This window comes from Pristiophorus japonicus, chromosome 3 (genome assembly GCF_044704955.1).
Source record: "Pristiophorus japonicus isolate sPriJap1 chromosome 3, sPriJap1.hap1, whole genome shotgun sequence".
NCBI classification, from domain to species: Eukaryota; Metazoa; Chordata; class Chondrichthyes; family Pristiophoridae; genus Pristiophorus; species Pristiophorus japonicus.
This window is the reverse complement of record NC_091979.1, coordinates 235,052,432-235,067,237: the sequence shown is the minus strand read 5'-3', so window position 1 is coordinate 235,067,237 and position 14,806 is coordinate 235,052,432. Positions and strand designations below refer to the sequence as shown.

Below are 14,806 nucleotides of genomic sequence, written 5' to 3'. Positions count from 1 at the left end.
AACAAAGAACTATCCAGCCTAATCCCACTTTCCAGCACTTGGTCCGTAGCCCTGCAGGTTACCACACTTCACGTGCACATCCAAATACTTTTTAAATGTGGTGATGATTTCTGCCTCTACCACCCTTTCAGGCAGTGAGTTCCAGACTCTGGGTGAAGAAATTTCCCCTCTAACCCTTCTACCAATTACTTTAAATCAATGTTAGTATGTGGCTCGGTGTCAAATTTATTTGTTTTGCCTTATAACAGTGAAGTGCAATTGGGATGTTTTACTACGTTAAAGGCGCTATATAAATACAAATTATTGTTGAAGGAAAGAGCGGCAAGGAGCTAGTTCATCTGCTAGTCATGATACCTGAAGGGAGCTTGAATTAATTCTGCCCATCACCTTGAAAAAATTGCGACACATTCACCTGTGTTTTCAACGAGGTTCTGAAGTGTTCAGGATCACTCGTGTTGGGCCTTGTCTTGTTCAATTAAGAGCATGGATCTGAATTGTTGAGTCAAACCTACATGCCATTACATGAACATTTTATACGATTTAGCAAGAAACATTATTTATTAAATCGAGTTGTGATACTTGTCCTTCCAATTTTCTCCTCTTCTCTTCTGATGGCGAGACTTCACCTGCTGAATAATGTTACGGGGAGGGAGACACGACTGTACCTCATTCAAGTGGCCCAATTCAGGCATCAGTCCAGAGAGTGAGGCGAAAGGGTTGACTTATGAAGAAAGGTTGAGCAGGTTGGGCCTATATTTATTGGAGTTTAGAACAATGAGAGGTGATCTTATTGAAATGTACAAGATTCTGAGGGGGCTTGACAGGGTGGATGCGGAGAGGATGTTTCCCCTCGTGGGGGAATCTAGAACTAGGGGGCATAGTTTCAGAATAAGGGATCGCCCGTTTAAAATGGAAATGAGGAGGAATTTATTCTCCCAGAGGGTCGTGAATCTATGGAATTCTATGCCCCAGAGAGCTGTGGAGGCTAGGTCATTGAATCTATTTAAGGCGGAGATAGACATTTTTGAACGATAAGGGAGTGAAGGGTTATGGGGAGCGGGCAGGGAAGTGGAGTTGAGTCCGAGATCAGATCAACCATGATCTTATTGAATGGCGGAGCAGGCTCGAGGAGCCGAATGGCCGACTCCTGCTCTTATTTCTTATGAGTAAGTGCCAGCACACTATTCAACTGTGGGGGGAATCACATCTGTTCTCATTCAAAGGATCCTGGAAACCTCTTGGGAGTGGTAACCTTGACTAGATTCATTTTTTTTAACCCTCTCGAGCCCAGGGGCACTGACGCAGCCGGTGTTACAGCTCGCGTTACCCGGACTTAACACGTGGAGAGCCACAGAGACAAGGACAGACTAGGGATCAGGTGTGGAGCCTCCTTGCTCCGTGGAGCTCAGTACCACGTTCAGCACTTGCCTACAATGTTTTCAACTTCTCCCCACACTGCTCAATGCATCAGTAGAGTACAACAGTGCTCTAACACGTTGTGATGGCAGAGAGTTAGGGCCCACGTTACCGTCCCTTATTTCCAATTCTATGTCAGGTGCAGTACGGACTTGATACAGAGTAATGCTCCCTCTACACTGTCCCATCAAACACTCCCAGGGCAGGTACAGCATAAGAACATAAGAATTAGGAACAGGAGTAGGCCATCTAGCCCCTCGAGCCTGCTCCGCCATTCAACAAAATCATGGCTGATCTGGCTGTGGACTCAGCTCCACTTACCCGCCCGCATCCCGTAACCCTTAATTCCCTTATTGGTTAAAAATTTATCGATCTGTGACTTGAATACATTCAATGAGCTAGCCTCAACTGCTTCCTTGGGCAGAGAATTCCACAGATTCACAACCCTCTGGGAGAAGAAATTCCTTCTCAACTCAGTTTTAAATTGGCTCCCCCATATTTTGAGGTTATGACCCCTAGTTCTAGTCTCCCCGACCAGTGGAAACAACCTCTCTGCCTCTATCTTGTCTATCCCTTTCATTATTTTAAATATTTCTATAAGATCCCCCCTCATCCTTCTGAACTCCAACGAGTAAAGACCCAGTCTACTCAATCTATCATCATAAGGTAACCCCTCATCTCCAGAATCAGCCTGCTGAATCGTCTCTGTACCCCCTCCAAAGCTAGTATATCCTTCCTTAAGTAAGGTGACCAAAACTGCATGCAGTACTCCAGGTGCGGCCTCACCAATACCTTATACAGTTGCAGAAGGACCTCACTGCTTTTGTACTCCATCCCTCTCGCAATGAAGGCCAACATTCCATTCGCCTTCCTGATTACCTGCTGCACCTGCAAAATAACTTTTTGGGATTCATGAGTTTCATGCACAAGGACCCCCAGGTCCCTCTGCACCGCAGCATGTTGTAATTTCTCCCCATTCAAATAATATTCCCTTTTACTGTTTTTTTTCCCAAGGTGGATGACCTCACACCTTCCGACATTGTATTCCATCTGCCAAACCTTAGCCCATTCGCTTAACCTATCTAAATGTCTTTGCAGCCTCTCTGTGTCCTCTACACAACCCGCTTTCCCACTAATCTTTGTGTCATCTGCAAATTTTGTTACACTACACTCTGTCCCCTCTTCCAGGTCATCTATGTATATTGTAAACAGTTGTGGTCCCAGCACCGATCCCTGTGGCACACCACTAACCACCGATTTCCAACCCGAAAAGGACCTATTTATCCCGACTCTCTGCTTTCTGTTCGCCAGCCAATTCTCGATCCATGCTAATACATTTCCTCTGACTCCGCGTACCTCTATCTTCTGCAGTAACCTTTTGTGTGGCACCTTATCGAATGCCTTTTGAAAATCTAAATACACCACATCCATCGGTATACCTCTATCCACCATGCTCGTTATATCCTCAAAGAATTCCAGTAAATTAGTTAAATATGATTTCCCTTTCATGAATCCATGCTGCGTTTGCTTGATTGCACTATTCCTATCTAGATGTCCCGCTATTTCTTTCTTAATGATAGTTTCAAGCATTTTCCCCACGACAGATGTTAAACTAACCGGCCTATAGTTACCTGCCTTTTGTCTGCTCCCTTTTTTAAACAGAGGCGTTACATTAGCTGTTTTCCAATCCGCTGGTACCTCCCCAGAGTCCAGAGACTTTTGGTAGATTATAACGAATGCATCTGCTATAACTTCCGCCATCTCTTTTAATACCCTGGGATGTATTTCATCAGGACCAGGGGACTTGTCTACCTTGAGTCCCATTAGCCTGTCCAGCACTACCCCCCTAGTGATAGTGATTGTCTCAAGGTCCTCCCTTCCCATATTCCTGTGACCAGCAATTTTTGGCATGGTTTTTGTGTCTTCCACTGTGAAGACCGAGTTAGATACAGAGTAAAGCTCCCTCTACACTGTCTCATCAAACACTCCCAGGGCACATACAGCACAGGTTAGATAGAGAGTAAAGCTCCCTCTACACTGTCCCATCAAACACTCCCAGGGCAGGTACAGCACGGGTTAGATACAGAGTAAAGCTCCCTCTACACTGTCCCATTAAACATTCCCAGGGCAGGTACAGCACGGGTTAGATACAGAGTAAAGCTCCCTCTCCACTGTCCCATCAAACAATCCCAGGGCAGGTACAGCATGGGGTTTGATACAGAGTAAAGCTCCCTCTACACTGCCCCATCAAATACTCCCAGGGCAGGTACAGCACGGAATAGCTGCAGAGTAAAGTTCCCTCTACACTGTCCCATCAAACAGTCCCAGGGCAGGTACAGCACGGGTTAGATACAGAGTAAAGCTTCCTCTACACTGCCCACGTGCAAAGGATGAAATGGGGTGCAAATGGGCTGTGTGGTATCAGTCATCCAAATATAGGCCCCACAGTCTGTGCAGTGAGTGTACAGAATAGTTATTTGTTCAGCTGGTGGAGGCACCCAGCAGAGACATAAAGGGCAAACATTACAGTGTGTCCTTTGGTCTCAGTAATCATCAATCACACACCAAAGAAAATACGAAGAATATATATTTTATCCCTGTTGTGCGTAGGTGTGTGCATGTGTGTGACGGAGTGAGTCTGCTGGGGGGATGGAAGGGGGTTGGAGTGCTGAGGATTCAAATGTCTCAAACACACAGTTAAATTGATCATTTCAAAACACCCCACACACACACATTCACATACACACACCCTCATACACACACACACACCACACACACACACACACACACTCACACACACACACACCTCACACACACACTCACACACACATAGAAACATAGAAAATAGGTGCAGGAGTAGGCCATTCGGCTCTTCGAGCCTGCACCACCATTCAATATGATCACGGCTGATTATGCAACTTCAGTACCCCATTCCTGCTTTCTCTCCATACCCCTTGATTCCTTTAGCCGTAAGGGTCACATCTAACTCCCTTTTGAATATATCTAACGAACTGGCCTCAACAACTTTCTGTGGTAGAGAATTCCACAGGTTCACAATTCTCTGAGTGAAGAAGTTTCTCCTCATCTCGGTCCTAAATGGCTTACCCCTTATCCTTAGACTGTGACCCCTGGTTCTGGACTTCCCAGAATATTATCTGAATGGCGGTAGATTAGGAAAAGGGGAGGTGCAATGAGACCTGGGTGTCATGGTACATAAGTCATTGAAAGTTGGCATGCAGGTACAGCAGGCGGTGAAGAAGCCAAATGGTATGTTGGCCTTCATAGCTAGGGGATTTGAGTATAGGAGCAGGGAGGTCTTACTGCAGTTGTACAGGGCCTTGGTGAGGCCTCACCTGGAATATTGTGTTCAGTTTTGGTCTCCTAATCTGAGGAAGGGCGTTCTCGCTATTGAGGGAGTGCAGCGAAGGTTCACCAGACTGATTCCTGGGATGGCGGGACTGACATATGAGGAGAGACTGGATTAACTGGGCCTTTATACACTGGAGTTTAGAAGGATGAGAGGGGATCTCATTAAAACATATAAAATTCTGACGGGACTGGACAGGTTAGATGCAGGAAGAATGTTCCCGATGTTGGGGAAGTCCAGAACCAGGGAACACAGTCTAAGGATAAAGGGTAAGCCATTTAGGACTGTGATGAGGAGAAACTTCTTCACTCAGAGATTGGTTAACCTGTGGAATTCTCTACCACAGAGAGTTGTTGATGCCAGTTCATTGGATATATTCAAGAGGAAGTTAGATATGGCCCTTATGGCTAAAGATATCAAGGGATATGGAGAGAAAGCAGGAAAGGGGTACTGAGGTGAATGCTCAGCCATGATCTTATTGAATGGTGGTACAGGCTCGAAGGGCCGAATGGCCTACTCCTGCACCTATTTTCTATGTTTCTATGTTTTTATGTTTCTTCCTGCATCTAACCTGTCTAATCCCGTCAGAATTTTATATGTTTCTATAAGATCCCCTCTCATTCTTCTAAATTACAGTGAATATAAGCCTAGTCGATACAGTCTTTCGTGATATGTCAGTCCTGCCATCCCAGGAATCAGTCTGGTGAACCTTCGCTGCACTCCCTCAATAGCAAGAATGTCCTTCCTCAGATTAGGAGACCAAAACTGTACACAATATTCAAGAGGTGTGGCCTCACCAAGGCCCTGTACAAGTGCAGTAAGGCCTCCCTGCTTCTATACTCAAATCCTCTCGCTATGAAGGCCAACATGCCATTTGCCTTCTTCACCGCCTACTGTACCTGCATGCCAACTTTCAATGACTGATGTACCATGACACCCAGGTCTCGTTGCACCTCCCCTTTTCCTAATCTGTCACCATTCAGATAACATACTGCCTTCTTGTTTTTGCCACCAAAGTGGACAACCTCACATTTATCTACATTATACTGCATCTGCCATGCATTTGCCCACTCACCTAACCTGTCCAAGTCACCCTGCAGCCTCTTAGCATCCTCCTCACAGCCCACACTGCCACCCAGCTTAGTGTCATCTGTAAACTTGGAGATATTATATTCAACTCCTTCGTCTAAATCATTAATGTATATTGTAAATAGCTGGGGTCCCAGCACTGAACCTTGGGGTACTGCCTGCCATTCTGAAAAGGACCCGTTTATTCCCACTCTTTGCTTCCTGTCTGCCAACCAGTTCTCTATCCACATCAATACATTACCCCCAATACCATGTGCTTTAATTCTGCACACTAATCTCTCATGTGGGACCTTGTCAAAAGCCTTTTGAAAGTCCAAATACACCACATCCACTGGTTCTCCCTTGTCCACTCTACTAGTTACATCCTCAAAAAATTCTAGAAGATTTGTCAAGCATGATTTCCCTTTCATAAATCCATGCTGACTTGGACCGATCCTGTCACTGCTTTCCAAATGCGCTGCTATTATATCTTTAATAACTGATTCCAACATTTTCCCCACTACAGTTGTCAGGCTAACTGGTCTATAATTCCCTATTTTCTCTTTCCCTCCTGTTTTAAAAAGTGGTGTTACATTAGCTACCCTCCAATCCATAGGAACTGATAGAATGTTGGAAAATGTCACACCATATACACACACTCTCACGCACACTCTCATACACACACTCTCACACACACATTCACACACACACTCACTCACACTCTCACACGCACTTACACTCACTCTCTCACACACACACACTCTCATACACACACACATTCACATACACACAATCTCACCCACACACTTATACTGAAACACACACTCACACACACAAACTCCCATACACACACACTCTCACACACACACTCACACACACACTCACTCACACTCTCACACGCACCTACACTCACTCTCTCACACACACACACACTCTCATACACACACACATTCACATACACACAATCTCACACACACACTTAAACTGAAACACACACTCACACACACAAACTCCCATACACACACACTCTCACACACACATTCACACACACACTCACTCACACTCACACGCACTTACACTCACACTCTCTCACACACACTCACACACACACACTCACTCACACACACTCACACTCTCTCTCACACACACACTCACACATTCATACACACACTCTCACACACATTCACGTACACACTCACGCATACACCCACACTCTCTGACACACACTCACACACACACTCACTCACACACACGCACACACTCATGCACACACTCACTCACTCACACACTCTCTCACACACACACACTCACACACACACATTCACACTCTCACACACACCCAGACCCACACACACACACTCACTCACACAGACTCATGCACACACTCACGCATGCACACACACGCTCACTCACGCACACACTTTCTCACACAGACTCACTCTCACACACACACAAACACAAGCTCACACTCTCACACACACTCACATACACACTCTCTCACACTCACACTCTCTCACACACAAACTCACACCCACTCACAGGCACTCACACACACACTCGCACTCTCTCACATACACACACTCACTCACACACACACACACACTCACACACTCTCTCTCACACACACACACACACACTCACCCACACGCACTCACACTCTCACACACTTTCAGTCACACACACTCACTCACACTCTCTCACACACACTCACTCACTCAGTCACACACTCACTCACACACTGACACACACACACACTCACACATAATCTCTCACACACTCACACACACAATCACACATACACTCACTCACACACACCCTCACACACAGTCAATCACACACACACAGACACACTCACTCACACACACTCTCGCTCACTCACACACTCACACTCTCAAACACACACGCACATATTCATGCACATGCTCACTCACACACACACACTCACACACATGCTCACATTCTCTCTCACACACACACACGCTCACACTCTCACACAAACTCACACTCTTTCACAGGCACTCACACACACACTCACACTCACACACACACACACACTCACACACACACACACACTCACTCACTCTCTCTCTCTCTCACACACACACACACACACACATGCTCACACGGACTCACTCTCACACACACGCTCGCACACTCACTCACACTCACTCACACTCTCTCACACACACTCACACACACTCACTCACTCAGTCACACACTCACTCACACACTGACACACACACACACTCACACATAATCTCTCACACACTCACACACACAATCACACATACACTCACTCACACACACCCTCACACACAGTCAATCACACACTCACACAGACACACTCACTCACACACACTCTCACTCACTCACACACTCACACTCTCACACACACACGCACACATTCATGCACATGCTCACTCACACACACACACTCACACACATGCTCACATTCTCTCTCACACACACACACACGCTCACACTCTCACACACACTCACACTCTTTCACAGGCACTCACACACACACTCACACACACACACACACACTCACTCACTCTCTCTCTCTCACACACACACACACACACATGCTCACACGGACTCACTCTCACACACACACTCGCACACTCACTCACACACACTCACACTCTCACACACATACTCGCACACTCACTCACACACACTCACTCACTTACACACATTCAGTCACACACATTCACTCACACTCTCTCACATACTCACACACACTCACTCACTCACACAGTCACTCACTTTCTCACACACTCACTCACACACACACATACACTCACTCACACTCACTCACACTCACACACACTCACTCACTCAGTCACACATACACTCACACACTGACACACACACACACTCACACATAATCTCTCACACACTCACACACACAATCACACATACACTCACTCACACACACCCTCACACACAGTCAATCACACACTCACACAGACACACTCACTCACACACACTCTCACTCACTCACACACTCACACTCTCACACACACACGCACACATTCATGCACATGCTCACTCACACACACACACTCACACACATGCTCACATTCTCTCTCACACACACACACACGCTCACACTCTCACACAAACTCACACTCTTTCACAGGCACTCACACACACACTCACACACACACACACACACTCACTCACTCTCTCTCTCTCACACACACACACACACACATGCTCACACGGACTCACTCTCACACACACACTCGCACACTCACTCACACACACTCACACTCTCACACACATACTCGCACACTCACTCACACACACTCACTCACTTACACACATTCAGTCACACACATTCACTCACACTCTCTCACATACTCACACACACTCACTCACTCACACAGTCACTCACTTTCTCACACACTCACTCACACACACACATACACTCACTCACACTCACTCACAATCTCTCACACACTCACTCACACACAGTCACACATACACTCACACACACTCACTCACACACACAGTCAATCACACTCACGCAGACACACTCACGATCTCTCTCTCACACAGACACACAGAGTGCAAGGTGACATTCTATTTTATTATACTAATTCCAGGGATGTGGACGTCGCAGGTGAGGCTGGCATTTATTGCCCATCCCTAATTGCCCCTGAGAAGGTGGTGGTGAGCCACGTTCTTGTACTGCTGTTCGTGTTTTTGTGATACAACTGAGTGTCTTGCTAGGCCACATCAGAGGGCAGTTAAGATTCCCGCTAAGTTGGTGTGGGGACTGGAGTCACATATAGCCAGACCCAAAATCCGACAGTTTCATGGTCACATTTACTGATACCAGACTTTTAGGTTCAGAAATTGGTTAACTGAGTTACGCTAAAGTTTTATAAAACACTGGTTCAGTCCCAACTGGAATATTGTGTCGAATTCTGGGCACCACATTTCAGGAAGGATGTCAAGGCCTTGGAGAAGGTGCAGAGGAGATTTACTAGAATGCGGGATGAGGGACTTCAGTTATGTGGAGAGACTGGAGAAACTGGGGTTGTTCTCCTAAGAGCAGAGAAGATTAAGGAGAGATTTAATAGAGTTGTTCAAAATCTTGAAGGGATTTGATAGAGCAGATGGAAAGAAACTGTTTCCAGTGGCAGGAGGGTCAGTAACCAGAGGACACAGATTTAAGGTGATTGGCAAAAGAACCAGAGGGGGAGAAGGAGAATATTTTTTATGCAGCGAGTTGTTGTGATCTGGAATGCGCTGCCTGAAAGGGTGGTGGAAGCAGATTCAATAGTAACTTTCAAAAAGGGAATTGGATAAATATTTAAAAATGAAAAATTTGCAGGGCTTTAGGGAAAGAGCGAGGGGAGCGGGACTAATGGGATCGCTCTTTCAGAGAGCCAGCACAGGCACGATGGGCCGAATGGCCTCCTTCTGTGCGTGAGCATTTTGGCTGCCGCTTCGGACCAGAGCCTTTAACCTCTTTTTACACTTCCTTCTCACACTTTTTCTCTGGTCAATATCTAACATGTTGTAAAATTGTTGTGAAGCGCCTTGGGACATTTTACTGCATTAAAGGCGTTATATAAATACGTTATTATTATTAGTATTATAGTTCTATGAATTCCAATTCTCAAACTGCCGTGGTGGGATTGAAACTCCCCAGGTTACTAATCCAGTAATCGGACTACGACACCACATTACAGGAAAGATGTGATTGCACTCGAGTGGGTGCAGAGGAGATTTACAAGAATGTTGTCTGGACTGGAGAATTTTGGCTATGAGCAAAGATTGGATAGGCTGGGTCCTTTTTCTTTGGAACAGAGGAGGCTATGGGGAGACCTGATTGAGGTGTATAAAATTATGAGGGGCTCGGATAGAGTGGATAGGAAGGACCTATTTCCCTCAGCAGATGGGTCAATAACCATGGGGCATAAATTTGAAGTAATTAGGGGGAAGCATAGAGGAGATATGAGGGGAAATTTCTTCACCCAGAGAGTGGTGGGGGTCTGGAACTCGCTACTTGAAAGGGTGGTAGAGGCAGAAACCCTCACCACATTTACTACTGTACATGGTCCATGTCTCTGAGCCATACAGGATGGTGGGTATTACTACAGCCCTGTAGACCATGAGCTTGGTGGTGGATTTGAGGGCCTGGTCTTCAAATACTCTTTTCCTCAGGCGGCCGAAGGCTGCGCTGGCGCACTGGAGGCGATGTTGAATCTCGTTGTCAATGTCTGCTCTTGTCGATAAGAGGCTGCCGAGATGAGAAATGGTCCACGTTGTCCAGGGCCGTGCCGTGGATCTTGATGACTGGGGGGGGCAGTGCTGTGCGGTGGGGAGGTTGGTGGAGGTACTTGGAAGTACACTTGAAGTGCTGTAACCTACAGGGCTATGGACCAAGAGCTGGAAAGTGGGATTAGACTGGGTGGCTCTTTGTCGGCCGGCGCGGACACAATGGGCCGAAATGGCCTCCCTCCGCGCTGTAAATTTCTAGGATTACTATACTCAGCTCAGTCATGCACTTGCTCCAGGCCAGCGTTCAATGTCCAGCCTTTCCGTTCGCGGACTGGCAAAAAACCTGCCATGTCGACCTGCCCCCCATCCCCCCTCCCCCTGCGGCACATTGAAAACTAGACTCACCTGTGCAGGAGAACTCGTGCTTCTGTATTTCGGCCACGTTGAGCCCGCGGAGGTGCGGTGGGGCGGTGCATTGCGTGAAGAGGCCGATCTGCGGGCGTTGGCGGAGCCACTGGGAGAGCCAGGACAGGTGGCAGTCGCAGTACAGGTGGTTGGAGTGCAAGCGGCTGGGGGGACAGGAGGCAACAAACAGCATTGAATCTCAGCCTGTGTAATTGGGCAGCCCCCAGCCCAGCACGCCATGGGCGCAGGGCACAGAACGGTGCCTAACCAGGTTGCGGTTCACTATAATCTGGTACTGTATTAAATTGTCGGTCTCACTCAGAAAGATCGCTATATATAGAACGCATAGGAAAAGTGAAAAGGGCCACAAAATAGTTAAAGAAAAGACTGACATTTCTATAGCGCCTTTCACAACCTCAGGACGTCCCAAAGCACTTTACAGCCAATGCAGTATTTTTGGAGTGTTGTAATGTGGGAAACACGGCAGCCAATCTGTGCACAGCAAGCTCCCCAAACAGCAATGTGATAATGACCAGATAATCTGTTTTTGTTATGTTCATCGAGAGATAAATATTGGCCCAGAATAACTCCCCTGCTGCTCTTCGAAATAGTGCCATGGGATCTTTTACATCAACTCAGAGGGCAGACAGGGCCTCGGTTTAACGTCTCAACTGAATGACAGCACTCGTTTAGCACTGAACTGGGAGTGTCAGCTTAGATTTTTGTGCTCAAGTCTCATGAGTGGGCCTTGAACCCACAACTATCTGACTCAGAGGTGAGCGTGCCATGGTTGACAGGTGACTCTGCATTTATGAGAGTCTGTGCTGTACCTGCCCTGGGAGTGTATGATGGGACAGTGTAGAAGGAGCTTTACTCTGCATCTAACCCCGTGCTGTACCTGCCCTGGGAGTGTTTGATGGGACAGTGTAGAGAAAGCTTTACTCTGTATCTAACCCCGTGCTGTACCTGCCCTGGGAGTGTTTGATGGGACAGTGTAGAGAAAGCTTTACTCTGTATCTAATCCGTGCTGTACCTGCCCTGGGAGAGTTTGATGGGACAGTGTAGAGGGAGCTTTACTCTGTATCTAACCATGCTGTACCTGCCCTGGGAGTGTTTGATGGGACAGTGTAGAGAGAGCTTTACTCTGTATCTGACCTCGTGCTGTACCTGCCCTGGGAGTGTTTGATGGGGCGGTGTGTGTCTGAAATGTAATGCATCAACATTGCTAACTTGGCTCACGTTGAAAAGAAAATATGTCAATAAGATTTTTTAACAGAAATATGTAAATATAATTAAAAGTGGAGATGTTAGTCTTTGCTGTCTAGAGAGACAAAATAACAGGTTTGTTCAAAGGTTGAAACCTGCCCTTCCTGCAATGCACAGCTGCTGAGGGAGATCGCCAGCAGCCCAAAGGAGGAGAGTGACTGAATTTGAGGGATTGCGGGCAGCATTGAGATGTACTCTGGCATTACTCTTGCATTGCACCTCAGTGGGCTGCACTCTCACCTTTGGGGCAGACGGTCGTGGGTTCAAATCCCACTCCAGAGACTTGTGCCCATAATCCAGGCAGACACTCCCAGCACAGTGCTGAGGAAGTGCTGCACTGTCGGAGGTGCCGTCTTTCGGATGAGCCGTTAAACCAAGGCCCCCTCTGCTCTCTCAGGCGGATGCATTGAGCGACAGCACTATTCCTGCCCAGAATGTAGAACAGAGAGACAGACTATTATCTGAATGGTGACAGATTAGGAAAAGGGGAGGTGCAATGAGATCTGGGTGTCATGGTCCATCAGTCATTGAAGGTTGGCATGCAGGTACAGCAGGCGGTTAAGAAAGCAAATGGCATGTTGGCCTTCATAGCGAGGGGATTTGAGTACAGGGGCAGGGAGGTGTTGCTACAGTTGTACAGGGCCTTGGTGAGGCCACACCTGGAGTATTGTGTACAGTTTTAGTCTCCTAACTTGAGGAAGGACATTCTTGCTATTGAGGGAGAGCAGCGAAGGTTCACCAGACTGATTCCCGGGATGGCAGGACTGACCTATCAAGAAAGACTGGATCAACTGGGCTTGTATTCACTGGAGTTCAGAAGAATGAGAGGGGACCTCATAGAAACGTTTAAAATTCTGATGGGTTCAGACAGGTTAGATGCAGGAAGAATGTTCCCAATGTTGGGGAAGTCCAGAACCAGGGGTCACAGTCTAAGGATAAGGGGTAAGCCATTTAGGACCGAGATGAGCAGAAACTTCTTCACCCAGAGAGTGGTGAACCTGTGGAATTCTCTACCACAGAAAGTTGTTGAGGCTAATTCACTAAATATATTCAAAAAGGAGTTGGATGAAGTCCTTACTACTAGGGGGATCAAGGGTTATGGCGAGAAAGCAGGAATGGGGTACTGAAGTTGCATGTTTAGACATAAACTCATTGAATGGCGGTGCAGGCTAGAAGGGCCGAATGGCCTACTCCTGCACCTATTTTCTATGTTTCTATGTTTCCCCGTCAATCACTGCTGCAAGTGACTGTTATTGATTTTCCGCGTTTTAAAATATTTTTAAATAGACTTTGTTTGCGGTAGCATTCACTGTTTGGCCTCGCCTCTAACTCTCCATTGACTGACACAGACTCCAAATATTTATCCCTCAACCAGAAACAGATGATCTGGTCTTTATCACACTGCTGTCTGTGAGAACTTGCCATGCGCAAATTGGCTGCCGCGTTTCCTACATTTACAAGGATGATGCCAGAAATGCGAGGGTACACATATCAAGCAAAAATGAACAGGCTGGGTTTCTTTTCTCTCGAAAACAGAAGGCTGAGGGTTGGCCTAATAGAGGCCTTTAAAATTACGAAAGGTTTCGATAGAGTGGATACAGAAAGAATATTTCCACTTGTGGGGAAGAGCAAAACTAGAGGCCATCAATATAAGATAGTCACCAAGAAATCAAGGAATTCAGAAGAAACCTCTTTACCCAGAGAGTAGTGAGAATGTGGAACTTGCTGCCATCGGGAGTGGTTGAGGCGAATAGGGGAGGTTGGATAAGCATATGAGGCAGAAGGGAATAGAGGGTTATGCTGAGGAAAGACGGGAAGAGGCTCGAGTGGAGCATAAACACCGGCATGGACTGGTTGGGACATTGCCCTGTTTCTTTGCCGTATATCCTATGTAATCCTATGTAATTGTTGCTGTTGTTAGCTAGCCAGAGGGATATAAATCATGCCCATGAGTTAAAATCCACCCGATCATGTGTTGAAATTGTGTTGTATTATAGTTAGGTTTCCTAAAACTCCAACCTAACTATAGGTTGACTGATTAAA

General features: G+C 46.7%; 2 protein-coding genes across 2 annotated transcripts in view; one reads left to right on the top strand and one right to left on the bottom strand.

The window, feature by feature from the left end:
* LOC139260184 (slit homolog 1 protein-like) overlaps nucleotides 1-14,806 on the bottom strand; it is a 369,573-nt gene that overhangs the window by 198,711 nt on the left and 156,056 nt on the right. The window contains exon 8 of the mRNA XM_070876446.1: nucleotides 11,498-11,661. Coding sequence (XP_070732547.1) covers nucleotides 11,498-11,661 — 164 coding nt within the window. The remainder of the gene's footprint in view (nucleotides 1-11,497; nucleotides 11,662-14,806) is intronic.
* Nucleotides 1-14,806, top strand: part of LOC139260176 (uncharacterized) — a 412,192-nt gene that overhangs the window by 315,699 nt on the left and 81,687 nt on the right. The window lies entirely within an intron of this gene.